This window comes from Trachurus japonicus, chromosome 13 (genome assembly GCF_045865225.1).
Source record: "Trachurus japonicus isolate A0001 chromosome 13, Traja_1.0".
Taxonomy (NCBI): domain Eukaryota; kingdom Metazoa; phylum Chordata; class Actinopteri; order Carangiformes; family Carangidae; genus Trachurus; species Trachurus japonicus.
The window spans coordinates 34,106,614-34,126,150 of NC_140919.1; the positions used below are offsets into that span (position 1 = coordinate 34,106,614).

The following is a 19,537-nucleotide window of genomic DNA, read 5'->3' on the forward strand; positions in this document are numbered from 1 at the left end:
ACCGCTGGAGGCAGTCGAGCTGCAGACCGGCGGTTTGTTTGGAGGAACTCCGGCTGATGTTGGCGGTGGAGGGGGGGAGAAAGGGACGGGGGCTGGTTGGGGCATGATATGTGAGCCAAGTCTGCACAGATACAACAAATAGGCTACCCAAAGTATGTCTGCGGCAGGGGCGGGTCGATACTCGGAGGGACTTGACACAGGTGAATGAGAGCACAGCTGCGGATTCTCCCGGTGCTTTTTATTTGTATATTTTTTTGCCTTTTTCCCCCCTTTTTCCTCCTCTCTGTCCACGGTGAGAGGGGACCGACGCGGCAGCCGCAGCTTCCCCCCGTGCCCGCTTCACCCTGCTTCGGTCTGGCAGGCGTCAAGGTGCAGCAGGCAGGAGAGGGACGGAGGAAGAGCCGACGCTGCTTCATCAACTCTCCGACTGAACGCTGCCGTGCACGGTAACGTGACGGCTTCACAGAGACACCGCAGAGACAGGGACACACGGGAGAGGACACTATGTCAAAAGAGTCGAGGGGTAGAGGTAAGCAGACTACTCACTATACCTGCATGGTCTCGTGCTAACAGGTAGAAAGCCGCGACTCGTGCCGCTGTGAACGTTGGCGCGCGCACAGCCGCCGCCGCGTGCTGCATGGATGGAGGCAATCTGTAGGAATGCGCGACGCTTAAAAAACGGACCAAAACTGTCTGGTCCGGTTGACAGTCCAGCAGCCCGCACTGTTTCTGTCTGTCTTATGTCTGTCCGACAGAAAAGCCACGTCTGTCCTGTTTGTGCAGGTGTTACAACCAAACGTGTGACCCGTCCGATTCTGTGACTGTGCAGGGTCACGTATGGGGAAATAAAGGGCTGAATATTGACAGACAGTGAATTACACACAGGCCCGTGATCACAGGTCTGTGCCGTCACATTTATCAGTCGCCGACCCTGACTGCATGTACTATACATGAGGTGACACTATTTTTGGTAACAGCTATTAAAATTCAGGATGTGACTATGGAGTAAAAAAAAACTTGCTGATGTTCCCAGTCAGGCCACAGAATGTACAGACACAGGACAACAGCTGTGTCTATTCTATTCTATTCTACCTCATTACATATCAGGAGAAAGCCTTCCAACACAAGGTTAAACCAGGAAATGGAATGAATAAAGAACAATAACTGAAGAGTTGTATGTGTGTTGTTATTAATAGAAGGCATTCTTCATACATCTGGTTTGATAGTTAAACTGGGTGTGTGGTCTTTTGAGAGAGAGTTGACAGGACAGCATCAGCCAGGCCCCTGAAGTCGTGACATTTCTGTTGCATAAAAGGTTTATCGTGGCTCATTAAGGTGATTCTCTTGCAGCTCAAATATTCCACCTGTTTGCATTGTGCTTTTCAGTTAATTTGGCAAAAGAGCAGTGATTTAGGAGGTTGTGCGTTGTTTATTGTTTGGATTGCTCATTACCTCTCTCTATGCAGCAGCATCATTAAATCCCTCTTCTCTCTCTCTCCCTGTCTCTCTCTGTTTCTGTCTCCTGATTTGAAATGATTTTTACTGATGGAGCTAACTCACACATTCTTGCGCCACACCTTTTTAAAATGTAAGACCTTGCATGCTAGCAGCAGAAAGGCGGATGGCATTGTCGGCAATGAGTCTTTCCCTAAGCCAGGGGTCTGTTTGTATATCCCTGTAATGGTCATGCATCTGCTGTGCCGAAGAGCCCTTGAGCAAATCACCAATCTCTTCCAGCCTCAGTTTTGCTCTTCTGTGTGTGGCCTTTGTGCACTGACCTTTTACACAGGGGGGCGAGTTAATGGGGAATTTCCCTTCTAGGAATCAATAACATACCGAATCATTATTACTCCACATAGGGACAAGGGACAAGGGTGTCACAATAAAGCAGGGATTTTATTCAGTGTGGTTAGGGCTTTAAAATACAGCTGCCTCAGATTTAATGCAACATCGTGATAAGATATGAGGCTACAGTGGCATACAAAGTGGAAACTCTTTAAAACAAAAAGAATAGATCGTGCTGAGCTGAGATCAGATACTGCATTAAACTCTTAACCCCCTGGATTTTCCATGAAATCTCTCTGTAAGTTTCCTGTGTTGAGAATTTTTTTTTTTTATGTAGCCGGCAGCCGCTGTTTCCCACATATCATTGCTGCTGTATACTGTTTCCAGAGAGGGGACTATTATCAATGTACTTGTGACGTCTCAAGTGATGTCACACTGATCTAGTGTCAGTTTGAGGATGAAAAACATCCGGACGTGTGGAGTTGGAAAGAAGTGAGATTATCAGGCCTCTGTAGCCAGTTCCTCTTCCGTACATGAGAACAGCGGCTCAAGGCACAAGCACAACCTGAATCACCCACCAAACTGTTGGTGGTCTAGTTGAATTGTGGGTAATGTTAATGTACAGTAGGTGTAAGGTTTTGACAAAGAAGGAGAATGAGTAGGGAGAAAAAAACACTCTTGTTCTGCTGCATGGTTTTTGATCTTTTTACAACATAGCGAATCTGACAGTGTTATGGGAGTGCAATAGTAAATCGGTGGAGTGCTCTGAAGTTGGCATTGTTGCTAGAATTTTAATTTCTGTTGTGATTTCAGTGCAGTAGATTCTTCAGTGGCCCTATGAGCTAAATGTACTGCATTTGGAAAAAAAAAACACACAAATGCAAATGGACAATCAGAAAATATACCATTAGCTTGACAACCCATGCAAATAAACATGTGAGTTTAGAAAATACAAAGCTACTGGAATGCTGATGAACAGAGAAGGAGTCACTGTTGTCATTATTGTGCAGCGTAAGGACAGTTGTGTCATCTGCACATTTGAAGCAGAGGGTAATGATGGTTGGACAACTGTCATTTATACAAAGAATGCAGAAAAATGAACAAAGTACACACCCCTGTGTGGAGCGCAGGTATCGAGAGTAATGGTGGGTGACAGTGAGTTTTCAACTCTTACTGCTTGTGGTCTAGCGAGGAAGTTGCATGGTTTTTTGGGTTATTAAGACTGAGACATACAAATCTGCATGAATCGAAATTGTAAAAGAAGTCAAGTGCAGCCTCGGTCACTGCAAGTTCGTTGTACGCTAGAAATCAAGCATGTAGTCCTATTTTTAGTTGACAATGTCACAAGACAAATTAGTTTCCCTGAATGCTTGGAAAAACAATTTTTAAAAAAATCTGAGCAGCTGCACTGCATGTCTTCTCCAGTTAATCTAAATTATGTTACATTGAGCCTCATGGTAAAATGCATTTGCTAATGGTAGTGACACTGTACATTACTTCAGCCTGGCTCTATAAAACCATGTGAACCCTGGGATGTTCTTGCAGGCTGGTGGCAGATTGATAGCAGGGTGCAATATGTGTGAGTTTACTGTTAGTATAGTGATATCTCAAGCAGGCAGTATATCTCTTTTCATTAAATATCTCTTGACCTTCATTGGCACTGTAACTTGTAGAGCAGTTCGTATAGAAACATTCATCTTCAAAGTCCCACCGTCATGGCAACAATAGACATTTTAATTTCACAACTTTCACTAATGTATGCAGATTTTATCTTTGTCATTTATTTCATTATATGAGCGCTGCAGAGGATTCCACCTTTTCTTAATTGTGATTTAAACCCTCACTCTTTAGGGGAAAAGCCTGTTTTATCATCGAAGACGTGGACTGGAAAACAAAAGGTGTTTTGTATATTTTGCATTGCAGAATAACAGCCAGTGTTTAGACCATCTAAGCTTTACATTTTTTGTTTTTTCAGCTCAATGGCCTCATGCCAAAATTAACTCACTGTCTATCAAAACAGAACAGAGCCCCAGTTTAATCATCCAAATATTGAAAGATAATTTGAGTGGAGTAATAAGGATTTAGGAATTATGAGGGTTATGCCAAGTAAAGCTTGAGCTCTCAAAATAAAGCAGGTGTGACTCAAACTTATAAGAATATTAATGAATCTCTCAATGGCATTTTTAAGCCACATGGCTCTAAGGATGGATTGCCATTTAATTTTGTATAGACATTCATAGTATCAGCCGATGAATGGTAACAACTATGGTGATTCCTTGCACTTTCTTCTAGAACTAACCTGCTATGGGTCAATATTGTAATTTATCCAGTGAAATCCTTCAATATTTTCTCAATTGATCACTTAAAGAAGAACTAAGCAGGATTTCTCCCGTGGCTATGCTACATTTTTACCTTAATTAAAAAGCTCCGTAGTAATTGTGATCATTAACTACATGACTTGTGACTTGTTACGAGTGAGAACGGAGGCTCTCTGCCTTGACCTGGCGTCTCACGGCTGAAAACCAATTGCAACAACTTGGCCGCTGCCCCGGTGTCCCAGCTCTCGTCTCTGCACACCGCGACACAAACGTGCTCCGTAACTCTTAATCTTTTGTTCAACATCGTATATGTTATGTAATGTTTTCCACCGCTCCATTTATTGGTTTTTTTCGCCGGCTTCATTATAAACAGATGCACATGGGCGAGAGCAGCGTAACCAAAACAGCGAAAAAGCGAGCGGACTTGCATAGTTCCCCTTTAATGGTGTATCCCAATGCCTTGTTGATCCCCTTACTTTTCTTTCTTTCTAGCTCTACCACAAGGTGGATATTTGTAGTTTCGAGTAAAATGTCTTTACAAATATCAGATGGCATGTCATGACATTCGAAATACACAGGCTCTCTGCCTTGACGGGAGCCATGGGAGGTACGGCATGGAGGTGACATGGTACGTCTGTGGAATAGATTGATTAATATGTTCGACAACAGGCTTACTAAACAAATTTTTCTATGGGATCTTTTAAACAATTATTCTTGGGCAAGGCAGCTTGAAAAAGTATTTAGTATGGTTGACCTTCAATATGTATATAGAAATAAATTACCGTGTTCTGTTAACCAAATTAAAGAATTATTATTTGAAAACTACAAAAAAAAATGGTTAGAAGAAGTTCAACACAAACCAAAATTAAGAACATATAGGTTAATTGCGTGTGTGTATGTGTGCGCATGTGTGGGTATGTACTGTACTGAAGAAAAATATGTACACGAGCATGTATTCCTTGTTCTCTTGTGTGTGCCGGTGTTCTGTGTTTTGTTTTGTTTTTAGTGTGTCTTATAAGCCCATGAGGGCTGGGCACCTATGGTGCATGACACCAAGTTTAAATAAAAAAACTACAACAACTACTACTACACATTTGTGCCCCCCTGAAGGTGAATATTAGTCAGTTTGGGGATTCTCTAACTTTTCCTTTAGCACCAATATCTTACCAGTACTTTGTGACCAGATGCCTGGAAGAGTAACAACATGTTGCTGATGTTTACCAGATGTTTAACATCAGCATCTCAGCATGACAGTTGCATTGCAGCTCAAAATGATGCTGTGCCTGAAGACAGTCTCAGATCAACTTGGCCATAGACACATATTCTTTTTAATTAGCCTGGTTGGTTATCAGCCATATTTCTAAAATGTTATTTATTTATTTTTTTAAACTTAATTGTTTGACACACTCATTGCTGCTCATTCCTGTTGTATTCTGCTGCTCAATTAGGATTTTCTCCATGTTTGTACCGGTGAACTTTTCTTTTCATTGACCACTGAAGGCCTGCAAGACATGAATGGAGTTAAGCACTTTTTTAATGGGACTCAATTAACAATTCAAGCAGCTGGCACGGGATTTCAAACCATGAACTCTTGAGTCGCATGCCTGTTTCCCTATCCTCAAGCGTACGTCCAACCCAGTGCGTGAGCTGCAGCTTGAAGCTAACAACTGTGCTGCCAAAATCCCTTGAAGAACCTTTGCTTTTTTAATCACGCTCAGTCATCTACACCCCCCCCCCCCGACCACCACCACCAGCAGAGTCTACCCGATCCCCACTGCTTGTCCTCCCCAAGACTTCACGGACCATTCCAGGGCTCAATGTGAAGTCTACCACCCCTGAGCATTTTGTTTTCTTCATATTTGATGAAACTGGATTGTTCTGAAGGTTCCCTTTTCTCATTTGCTGTCCAAATCAAATAAATGGGTATAGCCTACCTGCTGTTTTGCCGAGATTCTGCGTCAAGCTAAAAATAGAACTGAAGGATGCTGATGAACCAGCTCCCCCTCTCTCTCTCTCTGTCTCTCTCTCCCTTTGCAAAAGTGAAAAGTAATTATTTGCCAGGATTTTAGTGCTAAATACAGCGTTCTATATTGTGGTCTCTTCAGAGGAAATAGACTGCTGGCACATTTTCTGCAGAAAGGATTGAGTTTGATGCTGTCAGTGATTCCCCGAATCCTGTTCTTATCACTCAGTTTAAGACATGATAAATACTATACTGTGTTACACTGCTACAGCTTGTGGTGTGTATGTGTCGTCATACTGGCAAGTGGTCTCTTCAGCCTGCTCAACAAGTAGCACCACAATGTTCTCTGAATTCTACAGGGACGAATGCTAATGCATTCAGCCTGTGACCTCTGTTATTGTATTTGATCATACAAAACAGTGTTAATTTAAATTTAATAGCTGTTTGTCATGGGGAAGCACACTGGGCCTGTGTCGGGGAGCAGCTATTTCTAAAGCACACAGCAGCTGGCCAGCTGCTATTTGAGGTCAGACACAAGGCGGTGGCAGGGGACCAGCTCACCTGGAGCCAGGCAGCCGTCGACTTTGTGTTTGTCACGGCTAAAAGACTTTACATCACACTGGTGTCTGAGTACAGGGTAGAAAGCAGAAACAGCCTTTTCTGCTTTTCACCTTTGGTGAATCACTTAAGATTTCAGGCTATGAAGAACCTCTTAAACTCATGAAATTGGCTTTTAGAAGTCACAATTACTCAGCTCTCCAATGCCAGACTATGCGCAATTTGGGAGTGAATGTTTTAAGTTCACACACTTTTTGTTCATATCAATTATTGGCAATGGATTGGAAGCACCTGCTGGACAGGTCATAGTTGTTAAAAAATCCCATCATAGAACTGGAATGATTAGTCAATTAAATGACAGCTAATCAACTGATCATTTAAATTACTTTAATTTCCCTCGTGTGACAGCACACTGAATATCCTCAGGGGTCTGAGCAGTCAATTTTGGAGACAACACCTCAGGGTCTGGGAACTTGTGATGGGCATTTTTCATTATTTTCTGCCATTATGGCTGAATAGAGGATTAATCAATACTAAAAATGATTTAGTTGCAGTCTTGTATCCATAGTATCCATCAACAAGTCAGGATAGTAACTAAATAAGGACACAGTGCTGTAAGCTGTAGGTGAAGCATTCACAGGTTTTTGTACAAGGTTTGGTTCATTGTCATTGTTTCATGGCCCACCACCTCTCTGTGTTGGTTCACTCAACACTCCGCTGGTGTCGTTCTTTGCCCAACAGGCAGCTGTTTTCAGTAAATAAACCTTCTGATCAGACCATTGTTCTCAACACAATCAGCACCAAATATATATTAGTATTATTATAGTTTTATTATAGTATTATTGGCTAGCTGGTGGACATAGTGGAGCATTTAGCAGCTAAAGAGACATGGGTTTCTCACAGGAGTTGGTAGATCATGTTAAAGACAGAGCTGAAAGAGAGTGGACTTATTTTCACCAGGTTGACAACAGCTCCAAATGAATGCAATTGTTTCTGTGTCTTCTGAATGTGTAAATAAGACGTGTTGTGTTCTCAGCTTGTTACAGCATCCCCCCAGGTGGCCAAACAACAAACAAATTGCAGCAGGATTAAAGACAATCCAAGATGACCAAAGTCTTTCAAACTTGACAGTTGTCATGTAATTTCCATTACCAGGTAGCTGTAGTTTAGTGCTCATTGGAGGGGGCTTAGTAATGACGATTGTCACAGAGTCATAGTGTGGCAGTCCATTAACAGTCGATGCACTTGCTGATCTGCGTAGCTACAGTGCAGAAAGTCAGTCAGGAGGATAATGTCTGGAGGGTGAAACTGTGACCGAGTTGACACTTTTTAGACATCAGTCATCCTGTATGTCTACAGATTTTAACTGTGTGCTGAAATGAGATTTAATTAAATCACAGGGCATGCTATTAATAGCTATTTGCAGCTCACAGAGGACCCAGCAGACTTTTTATATTGTTTACCTTGTGCGATGGATGTTCACTGCAGCAGGACATGAAAAGATTCCATTATGTTACTTTGTCTTTGTGGATATCTGTTACTGTGTTAACGTCCGATCAGCTCCGCTGGATTTTTTATCATTACATGGCCATGTTGCATGTTGATATGAGGGACATAGGCACTTTCTGTCTTTTTCATTTCCTCCTCTTTCTTCATACACAGAAGACAAACATTATTGGATTTCCTCTCAACGTGGCAGATATCGTTCTCTGATGCTCTGGCTTGTCCAATATTCACTCAGAAATGCTTTGCATCAGCAAGGAGCTCTTCTACCTTTCTGCTCCGCATGACAGCAGCCGTTGCCATCACATATGACCCACTAGCTCTAGTGGGTGCTGTTAGAGTTCCCTGGTTATTAAATGCTGGTAATTACAAAACGAGGAGATTGGCACTTGTGTCTTACAGGCCATCTGGGTTGGAGTGAGGGCAATGAGAGATAAAGCTCTTGTGTGGAGAAATTCCTTTAGGATGGTAGCATCTGATCAAAAGCAGATTAGGTCTCTGATGAAGAGGAATTCCTCCTATGGGGCCATCATCTACACTGACTGTTCGCTCATTACTATCAAAACCTAGCACACTTTATGAGGATCTTCTCCAGCTCATATTGAAGCAATTTCACAGCCAAAATTGGAATCTTTCATCTTGCACATATATTACATATATATACTGAATTAATTGTAGGAGGTTTGCAGTTAGAGAGGGCTGTATTAGTGGCCGGTTTTCTGTGGCTAGAAATGGATCCCTGTCTAACTTCACAGGTGCAGATGTGGGCCACAAAATGGCAATGAAATGGTGAGGAAGCAACTTGGAACAGCCAGGAGAATTAGAGCGAGGCCGCCAGGCTGAAAATATCACAGGATTAATTAGCATATTTTTTTTGATAGTGATTACTCAGTTGGATCTCATTAAATTACCTATGAAATAGTAAAACTGAATTCTGCTTTACTTTACTTTACCCCCACCCCCATTTTGTCAGATTCAAAATACAATTTGATTTCAATCATTGATTGGAAGAGTGGAATTATCTAAAAAATAAAATAAAATCATATCATAACAATAAAACCATGTCTTACAAACAAGATCATGTTGTCCGTCACTGCTTTCAGAAACAAGATATATGACTACACAATTGGCAAAATACAAAATGGCGACCTAATGGTTAGTGACAGAGAGAAACAGGCTTAACAACACCTGCTGTCTTTTTTCTTCAGAGTACAGTGTCCTTAATTCTGTTCCACTAACGGGTGATACCAAGTCCTCCACAGGATTGTAGCAAAATACAAAAGCTTCTCCAAAATTCAGCCAAATAGTCCTCTAATCACATCAATCATCCCCTCCATTACTTGGCACTGTTTCCTTCTTCTTTTTATGGTGGTTTATTGCTATTGATGGAAGAACGTCCAAATGCAATCTCAACAAATACACATGTGTAAGTTTTTATTGGTGAGTTGTATAAACCACCAGAGAGGGTGAATAAAGACTTCAAGTTCAGTTAAGTGAAGCGTGATTGATTGTCTCCCAATCATCAGGAGAAGAAAGTTTGAATTTCCTTTGTATCTGAGGCAGCTACTTGTTAGTTGATGTGAATCTTTTCGACTAAGTGCTTGGCAATTTTGTGAGGCAGCTTGATTTGGCACAAGGGAGAATTCATCTTGCCAGGCTTCAGGCTGTGTTACAAGACAATAAGACAATAATCATCTATGGACCATAGGGTGTAAATGAAGGTGGATGTAGCTTCTGCGACATCAACCATCGGTTTCTGAGGAGCAGTTTTGAGGATGAGAAGATGAGAGTGGGCCGCTTCCATATCACCATAAGCAGTAGCTGACTCATTACTTCTAACACTACTACTAACTAACGGTGGAGCATGTGTAGAGCAGAGATGTTAGTCAGCACCTTTGCACACTAACCCAAGCCTAATTCATTTGCTGGCTATTTTGGTAACTAAGCTAATAAGCGTGTGGGTAGTAGAGACACTGATACCAGCTAATTGAGCTAATTGAGACCAGACACAGTCACTTAACCGTCAAAAAATGTTTTATCGAGGAACTGCAGTTTTTGCCAAAAAGTTTTAGCCCAGAAAGGTGCTGTTTGCAACTGACACATGAACTCACTTTCAAAGCTCTCTGACTTGTTTCCTCTAAGTCATGATAGACAGATGGTTTATCCAATCTCCTGACAAGCATCTTTTTGAAAATGCCTGCTCTTTTCCAAACAATGTCCAGCAGGCCATATACCACATAACAACTGAATGGCAACAGGGGATCACTCACAGGTGCGAACACAACCCTACGTGATGGAAATGTGAAAACCCCAAAAGCATGAAGATTTGGGAGAACTAGTGCATGATAAGAAAAAAAAAGATGCAGAAAATCACTGTTTAGTTGATACTGTGTTTCACTAAATATTTTTGGCAGAATTCAACTTTGATATTTTCTCTCCTGAGGAGTTATAATCCACTTTGTTTCAGAAATTACCACACTTTTCACTCTATTTATGCCACTTCAAGATACAAATACAATTTTGAAGAAAAGCACTTATGAATTCAATCTGGGAAGGATGCTATTGTGTGAAAGCCACCTGTGTAGTGAATTCAGCTGCAATTAAAGCCAGCTGTGTGATGAACCCCCAGATGATCAGACCTGCTATAAGTGAACTGCCATCCTGCTAGAAGCTTTGTGAGGTAATGAAATCCAGATTAAATACAGTTAAACCTTTTGAGCTGTGTGATTGTTACATATTGGAGCCTGAGTTGTTAAAGTTCAATTTTTGAGAGAATTTGGCTGTAAAATTTCTCTGCTTGAAATTACCTTTTGAAACTGAACAAGCTTTTATCTTGTTCTTAGCGCAAACTAGTATCTTTATTTATTGTTTGAATATTTTTTTTTTGTGTTGATAATGTATAATATTCAACAATTCAGCCAGTGCATGCTTACGTTAGCTTTGTGTCTCATTCTCTGTGCAGGCAGTGGCAGATGTGCAATTCATGGATAGATGTTATCATCTTAGTAGGGTCTTTAGTAGTGTAGTCAAAGCATGTATATGTGTGATAGAGAAGATCGAAAGATGAATGAGTTCAATTATAAATCTTTCAGGAGCTGCAGTCATGCTATTTCTTCTTTCCCAGAGTTGCCATCCTGAATACATAATTTCACAGTGTCCTCAACAGCTGCCTTCCACTACAAGGTTTCCCTTCATGTCACAGTCTACTTAACGTGTCTGCATTGAATTTCCTGTCACACGTATGTTATCTAGTGTGCAAATTACACTGAGAATCAATGGGAAAATACCATAGACATGAATACATTATAGGGTCTGGTTCTTGAGAAATTACATGAGACAGAGAGATTTTCTCCATCCCTGAATATCATATGTTATCAGTCATGCTGGATGAAATACCATCATCAACCTGATTTTGCTTTCTCATATATGAATGCAGATTGGACACAACCTTGGGTACAGCTGGATATTGATTCGATTCCACTCCTATTTATTTATTTGACTCCTTAAAAAAACAAATCTGTGGCCCGAAAAGTAATACTAGGTTTAAAATCAGAATTGGATTGGATTTTGCTAACAACAGATGTGCAGCATTACCTCCCCTCCATTCCTGTATTTGACATAGCAACCCTAAAGCAGCTTAAAATCATCAACACTGCCAGACAAATACTCTTGTAGCAAAACAGGTGGCTTCTGCTGGCAGTGAGTCAATTTGATGGTGAATGTAGCCCAACCAGTTTACCTTTGCAACAGGCTTTGGTAATTCTGCACCATTTTAAGCTGCTTAGACCATAATAATAGATGTTGTAGTTACTTTCCTCTGTATATTTTTTTCTGTCTGTTTTTGTAGCTGAAATAAATTTGTAACTTTTTGTATTTCTTTGTATTTTTAAGGTATTTCAATTTACCATAAGTGTTTCTGTAATCCAAAAAGGAATTGTTTGTTGGTTTTCATTAGGCTTACATGTCATGTCAATCACTTAATAGTTAAATTCCTTTGTTAAACTTGCAGTTACTCCTTTTTTGATCAATTGGGGCAATGCAAAACACATAAACACAACACAACATTGCCAGTGTTCAACATCGTCCCTCAGGCTTAGTAGCGTGATCAATTTTTGTAGTTACGCAAATGATAGCTAATTGTTTGTCACTGCATCCCCAGATTACTCTAGCCCCATTGACAATTTGATTGCATGTATTCATCACATAAATGTATGGATGAGTCAGAGACTGTAGTGTTTGTAGCACTGGGAAAGAGGCAGAGAGAGGAAGGGAAAGAGAGCGATGCATTTACAACCTAAGAACAAATCAAAACAATCAGATCAAGAATTTGAAGAAATGTGTCCAAAGTGTCCTTTCATCATCTGAAATATAGCAGGCTGATACTGACTAGTTATGTTTTTATTTCTACAGCGTGCAAAAGTAGACAGAGAGTGCACGTTACTCCCACTTTAAAATCTTTACCTTGGCTACCAGTCTGTCATGTGATTTTAATTGACATTTCCTCTATTGGTGTGTAAAGCATTGAATCACCTTGCCCCATCTCGTCTGTCTGACAGAATTATGAGATACAGTATGTGCCTGCCAGGTTCCTAAGATCCCTTGTCTTAAGCATCGACTGTTTCTGCTGCCAGAACTAAAAGTCATGGAGTGGCAGCTTTGGTTAATTGTGCCCCTAAACTATGGGACAGTTTGTAAGTCTGAGGGTTTACTGAACTCTAGGTCTTTAGATTTTCAAACACATAGCTTATTTATGTCATCATATCATTACATTGCCCTCTCACCAGTCTTCTCATCTTTTCCCCTGAAAAATATTTTTTACTTTATCTCTTTTTTTAATCATATTTTTTATACAAAACATTTCACATAAAATGTATTACAGCAATAAATTGAAGATGTTGGCAATTACCCCAACACCTTGCTCAGTGAAGAAGTAATGACTTTACTAATAGCCCAACAGCAAAAGTCATTAATTACATTCTTCTTTACATTTCTTAGTGAGCTCAATATCTGTAAACAAACATTTCCACTTAAAGGCATGTGTTATGCTGTAGTCACACCACAAAGTGAAATGAAATCATTCATGCTACTGTAATAGATGTGGGGCTGGAAGTTGGACTAGTGGCTAATGGCTTCCCTTTACTCCAAATACAGCATGATGATGAGGTAAAGTTGGAATGGTTCTTCAGAAAAGAAGTCTTTACTATAGCTACTTTCATTAAAAAAAAGTGCCTAAGAAAGTGAATTATTTATGTCAATTCCATGTGGGTTTTGTTTTGTCTGTACTCTGATGATTTTGTTTGTTGTTTAAATATGAAATGTGTCTTGTAAGCCCTTATAGGATGGGCGTCTTAATTGGTGCATGACACTTAAATAAATATAAATTCATTCATTCATTCATTTATCCAGAATTTTATTTTGTATTGCCCACCATTTCATTCAACAACACAAGTTATTAAAGAGGAACAACAAATCCCACCAAGAAATGTATTTATTCAGTATAGACTCAAACATTCACCTTGCTAAAAAGACTACAGGCCGGTCCTGCAAAACATGCTACCTTTATTATTGTTAGAATGTTCAGAATGAAGACATGTTTCTGTTGTTACGCCCACATACAAACCTTTTTGAAGATCAGATTTATTGCAAGACTATACTTTATTAGATTTCATTGGTTTTTGCTAGGTGTAGCCTATCTAATAAATTACCAACTGACTGCATTTGTGCCACTGAATCTTATGTCTCGAAACATTTTGGATGAATCACACTGCTTGTTATTGAAATCTGTGCATTAATAAGTAGCCTAATGAATGTTTGTGCCCAGTGCTAATGAAGATAAATTGATTTTACTTCCCTAATTAGTACTAAATTGCGTACATGATTCTGTAAAATGTGAGAGATTTTTAATTACAGACCTTACAATGATGATAAAGTGCTACACCTAAATCTGCAATAACTGATTTTTCAGGGATTTGCAAGCTGAATAAATTAATCTGTTTATTGATATGTTAGCAACCTGTTAGCTCATTTTGCACGTCCAACAGAAAAGAAAGTTATTTCTGAACACCTGATGAATGAAAGTCCAATGTTTACCATTTATCTTAGCTCTGTTTTGCTCTCTACCAACTCCTGAGGGGATGCATCTGATCTGATTCCTTAATTGCTAAATTCTCCACCATACCACAAAGTCTCACTGTTTGATGCTTCATATCTTTGCATGCAGTGGAGAGTTTTTCAAAAACAGATCCTTCTTTTGAGATACTTGCATGCATATCTTCTTTGAACAGATCACAGTGAAGTTCTGTCTCTCTCTCCCTCTCCTCATGAGTTACAGTACTTCCAGTTGCTTGTTCAATTTCAAAAGACAAGCTTGTCTTGGTTTTGCATACTTAGCAACTAGATCAGAGTAAGTGATGAATCACACATTGTTACCTTTTGTAGGTGGTTTTGTTTGAACACTGTCAAACAGAATTTGAAATGTCTAATTAGTCGTGATTGGAACATCTTAATGTCTAATTCATAATTTGCAGCTTGGTATTCTCATCTTCTTTTATTAGCATATTAATGCAGCATGAAACATCTATATGATGCAATGTAGTAACTTGAAATTGTGTCTCAGAGTTTGTTTGTTTTTTAATCTAACTCTGTACTATGTCTATGTATGGATATTCTCATTCATCCAGGTCATACAGTAGTTATCTCTGGGCAGCAAATTAAATCGAAGGCAGCGGGACTTTTATTTCTCTAGGAAGACGTTTCGCCCTCTTTTCCGAGGAGCTTAATCAGTTCGCAATGCATCGGTCTGACTAGTCCTCACTAGTCTGACAACTCTGTATGATTGAACATTGAGCAAGATTTATGAGCACAGATGCTCCCCTGTATTGGCGAGTAATTATACAAAAGTGCCTGAAAGAAAAAAAAACAATACACATGACTAACTCAACCACTCAACCAGTCTGTTGTCCATAGTAATTTAACCTAAATTAGAGGGATATACATTATTAGGGCCACGGGCCATCGCACCGGGCACTGGTCCCTGCAGCTATTTGGGACCACACACATGTCTCAATTCGGGGGCTGCAACCTTTGGAGGACATATTTGGAGGCCGATAATGTCACAGCTTTGCGACAATTCAAAGGCTCCTTCAAATCTGGCCGACAAATCTGGCCTCCTCTTGCCTGTTCTCGGAGGACGCACCACGCCTATCCTTTGTGGCTTTCCGTATCCCAAGATTCTTTGCGCATCGTTAATTTTTAGCCACCTAGCATGCTAGCTGTCGGAATGTTGAAATGGCTCCACGCTGTAGCCATGGTAGCCCCACTTTGTGGCCGGCTTGGCGTGATCGCCCACTGAGCAGGGCTCTGTTGGCCACATAGCCCAAGGCCAACAACTGAGTAGGCTAGCTGTTGGAAGTGTAAAGTAGCTGCCACTGTTTAGTGTTGGGACATTGATTGCGTTTGGATGCACTCAGGAAATGCTCAGAAGGCTAGGCCAACGGTTGATGTGACCATCGGAGGTGCCTTCGAAGCCATTGCCTCGGTAGAATGGAGCCCCTGAAATAGGGCACAGACATAAGCTCAGAGCTACGATTTTGTAAGTTATATTGTAATTTATTAAACACCATGTACATTGATAATCAGTTCCACCTAATGAGCTGGGGAAAACAATTAGTCAGTATTGACATCCTAGAAGCTATTAGCCTACATTAAATCTAGGGTAAAAACCTTGAGTCTTGTTCTCAAAAAGAGTGAGCTTTCTACATGAAGGAGCACTTGTCTCTGTTTAGCTCTCAGAAACCTGAATCAAAATGCCAACTTGCAGAAGTGAGTGGTAGGTGTGAAAAGAAGGGACTTTTTCTCCTAAAAAATACCTGCCAATATAATGGCAACACATTTCTCCCCAGATTCCACATACTATCAGGATGGCCTGTTCAGATTTGCAGTCCTGCTGGTTCTGTGATCATAATCTGCAGTTATTTCAGGCGTTCACCCTTTAGTATCTATGCGACTATAGTGTGCTGTAAATGCCGTGCAGGGAGCTACAGCAATCATTTCCATTACCCAGTGGGGAAGGTATCGCTTGGTGATGGGTGCTCGGTGTGAGGCTTCAGTCACACAAGCAATTGGTTAGATTTCCTAAACCTTATGAGACATTCAAAGTGCTTGCATAGCCTCAGGGGTAAACTGAATGCAGTATAATCCACAGCATATACAATATATGGGGATTTTAACATCAGTTGGAGGTGCATGAGTGTGATGAAATCTGATGAAGGAGAGAGTTGTTTGGCTGTTGGTAAGGGCGGCATCTGGCTTGGAATGTTGGATTGGGATTGTTTATATTTTTCAAAAGCGATTCCTTTCTTTTGCTTCAGCATTTCTCCCTATCAGCTCCTCTTCCCACTCAAAGTGTGTGCTCTCTGAGTCCATGGGAGCTCTCAGCACTGTGGCAGACAGGAACGCCTCTTCCCGTCCATATGCCTCCTCAGCATGGCTCGTGCAAATATTCAAAGACAATCCAGTACGAAGCCCAAAGGAGAGTGACGGGGCAAATATTAGATGCTGAAATATGCAACCTCACAGCTCTACAAAAGTCTGCTCTGGTGTTCCAGTTCTGAAAGTTTATTTTTGTTGAAAATGTTAGTCTGTACAGTTACCTTGATCACCACCAACACTTATAACAACCCAGTGTTGCCATTGCACTGCAGTCATTTGTGGGCTTACAGTGTATTTTATGTTCACCCAACCATAATCTTATGGGGTGCTGTCGGTTAAAGACACTGTTCGTCATGTAGCCATCAAGTTGAGCCCATTTAACAAGTTCTTACTTAAAAACAAGTCAACGTTAAACTCTAAAAAGTCAGCAGGAGCCGGGGAAAATCATGGGGTTGAACTAAGAAGTCTGCTTTGTGTAGCATTGTGTGAAGCCAATCTCTGGATAATTACTTCACAAAAAATTAATTACATGTTGAGTGATAAATCTGGTGCCTGTTGTTGCATCATTAAACTGCATACAGAGCCAAAGTGAAATCTTGTTTAAAAAAAACTAAATAACAAAAAAAAACAATCCAGCTGTGGAAAATGACCTAAAGAAAAAAAACTAAATAAAAAATAAAGTAAAGCAATACTGTTTATCCAGGTTGGATTGACACAAGCCATTTGCAGTATGCTTCACAATGATTGGCTCATTCACAGCTGTCTCACCAGTAACATCCGATCATATTGATTCAGATGCGCATTGCGGACATCGTAACCTGGCACTTCCTACGCTCCTGTGTGAAGGTGGATAATCAAATACTATCCCATTCAGGACAGACCACAGGAGAGATTTGAAGGTTGTAATGGAGATTCTCCTCAGGCTTATTGTGTATTTCATGCGCTGTGTGTGTATTAATGTCAATCCTACTGCCAAGAAGTCAGACTGGCACAAAGCATGAAACATAAATGAGCAGTTGGATTTGCACCACAAGCAGGTAGATCGTTCTCTAAACACCTCTGATGCACAGACTGTTCATACCTGTTGTATTTACCTGTGCTGAGAATTTCATGCATATTGAAAACTCGTGTTTTCATTCTGTGTGATTAAGAGGGGATAATCACCGTTCGTTTGTGCAGTAATTGCTTATTTCTCTGTGAGCGAGGAATAGTATAATTTGTTTATGTTCACAAATTTAATTGCCACAAATTTCTGCTCAGGCCTCAGGGATGGTATGTAAGGCACGGCTGTGCAAGATGCGGGAACAATGCTGCACTGGCTGGCAGTGCTGCTGCTGGCTGATGCACAATAACTACTCAAATGCTCACACAAGGACTGAGCTCATCTTCACCTGAGCCCCCTCACTCGGCCAAGATGTCAGGGTTACAGGCTCTGTGGCGCTTCAGGGATCCTGGAGCCTCAGGAGAACATTTTGCTGAGGGGTAGATTTGCTGCTAAGTCAAAGGTTGGAGAGAGGGCTTCCTCTCATACTTAACTCTGCAGGCATGCATTTAACACGGGTGTCATGATTCTCCTTGTCAGAAGGCAAAGCCACTGACTCTCATCCACATCCATAGCGCCACAACTGCAACTGTTTGGCAACAAGATAATTATACAGTTATTGCAACCAGCAATTACCTAGTGTGATAGCTCAAGTGGCTCGTGTGGGTTAATATTAAAACAGGAAGTGACGACTTGACTGTTTCTGGTCTGCATGGCGAAAGGAATGTGCAACGCAAGACAGCTTCAGTGGATTGAGTGTGTGTGTGTGTGAGTGTGTTTGTGCATAGATTCCTCATAGTTGACAGGAATGTAAAATTATCTTCCTACCACCTTGAAGAGGAATGAACTGCTGAAATGGTTTGCTATGTGTGAGAAATGCACACACAGACAGAAGAAACAGACTAGGGTGTTATAAGTTAACTTGCAGCATTCGAGAATAGGATCAATCAATTTTCTTTTTACATACAGTCTGTGGTTGTACTACATTGTCTCTTTTAAAACGATTCCCAGTTGTGACATTGTTGAGGAGAGACATGCACATTTCAAGCAAAGCCTCTAGAGACACATTTCTCAGGGAGACCATTTTGAAATTCACAGCGGGGCTAGAGGAGCTCGGCTGTTGAGCTGGAGTTGGGCTGAACGTTGTGTGAACCACAAACATGATGTTTATTATCCCAATAGGAATGCTTCACCACAGGGTAAATAATGACATGCATGCCATCTAATAAACAAACAGACTCTATGTTGTCGTTACATGCAGGGTCTAGGAGGTGGGATCTCCACCTGTCTCATTGATAACAAATAATAATACAGCACCACAGGAATCACAGATACGGAGCAGTTTTATTGTACTTCAGAGGTGAGCACTTCCCAACATAATAAACAAAAATCACTCAGTGCCCTAGTCTTGCCTCACAAACAAAAACTAAACAAAAGACAGGCAGCTTACCTATACTCCTGCATTTAAACATGAGAAAACATGGACAAAAGAAAAAGGGACTCTCCCTCCTACCACTGCTCGAGGTTGGCACAATGTGTAAGGATCAAACAAAGGCCAAGGTTGGGCACAGAATAGGCCACAAGTTGTAACACAAATCACAGTTTCACATAGTATAGCTCAACAATAGAAGCAACAAGGACACATGGTGGGTGCTGTCAGGAGACAAAGTGGAGAGGCCATCTTAGAAGGTGGCGTGCTCCTGCAGTGACCAATCAGGGGCGAGACCATCAACTCCACCTACCCACACACACACACACACACACACACACACACACACACACACACACACAGGAGAGAGAACACCATGCACAAACATATATCATAATGCATGGTTACTTGATCTACCCTTTGCCTTCCCTTCGGTGCAGGGAATTTTAATTGAACTTAATTGTGCCGGTTTATGAACTATATGAACCCTAATTTCCACAATTTATATG

General features: G+C 40.9%; 1 protein-coding gene across 2 annotated transcripts in view; it reads left to right on the forward strand.

The window, feature by feature from the left end:
- Positions 1 to 19,537, forward strand: part of pitpnm3 (PITPNM family member 3) — a 90,298-nt gene continuing 70,761 nt past the window's right edge. The window contains exon 1 of one of the 2 annotated variants that reach the window (XM_085796142.1): positions 1 to 529. In XM_085796142.1, coding sequence (XP_085652268.1) covers positions 505 to 529 — 25 coding nt within the window. In that variant the 5' untranslated portion in view covers positions 1 to 504. The remainder of the gene's footprint in view (positions 530 to 19,537) is intronic. The other variant, XM_085796140.1, reaches the window with a different exon arrangement.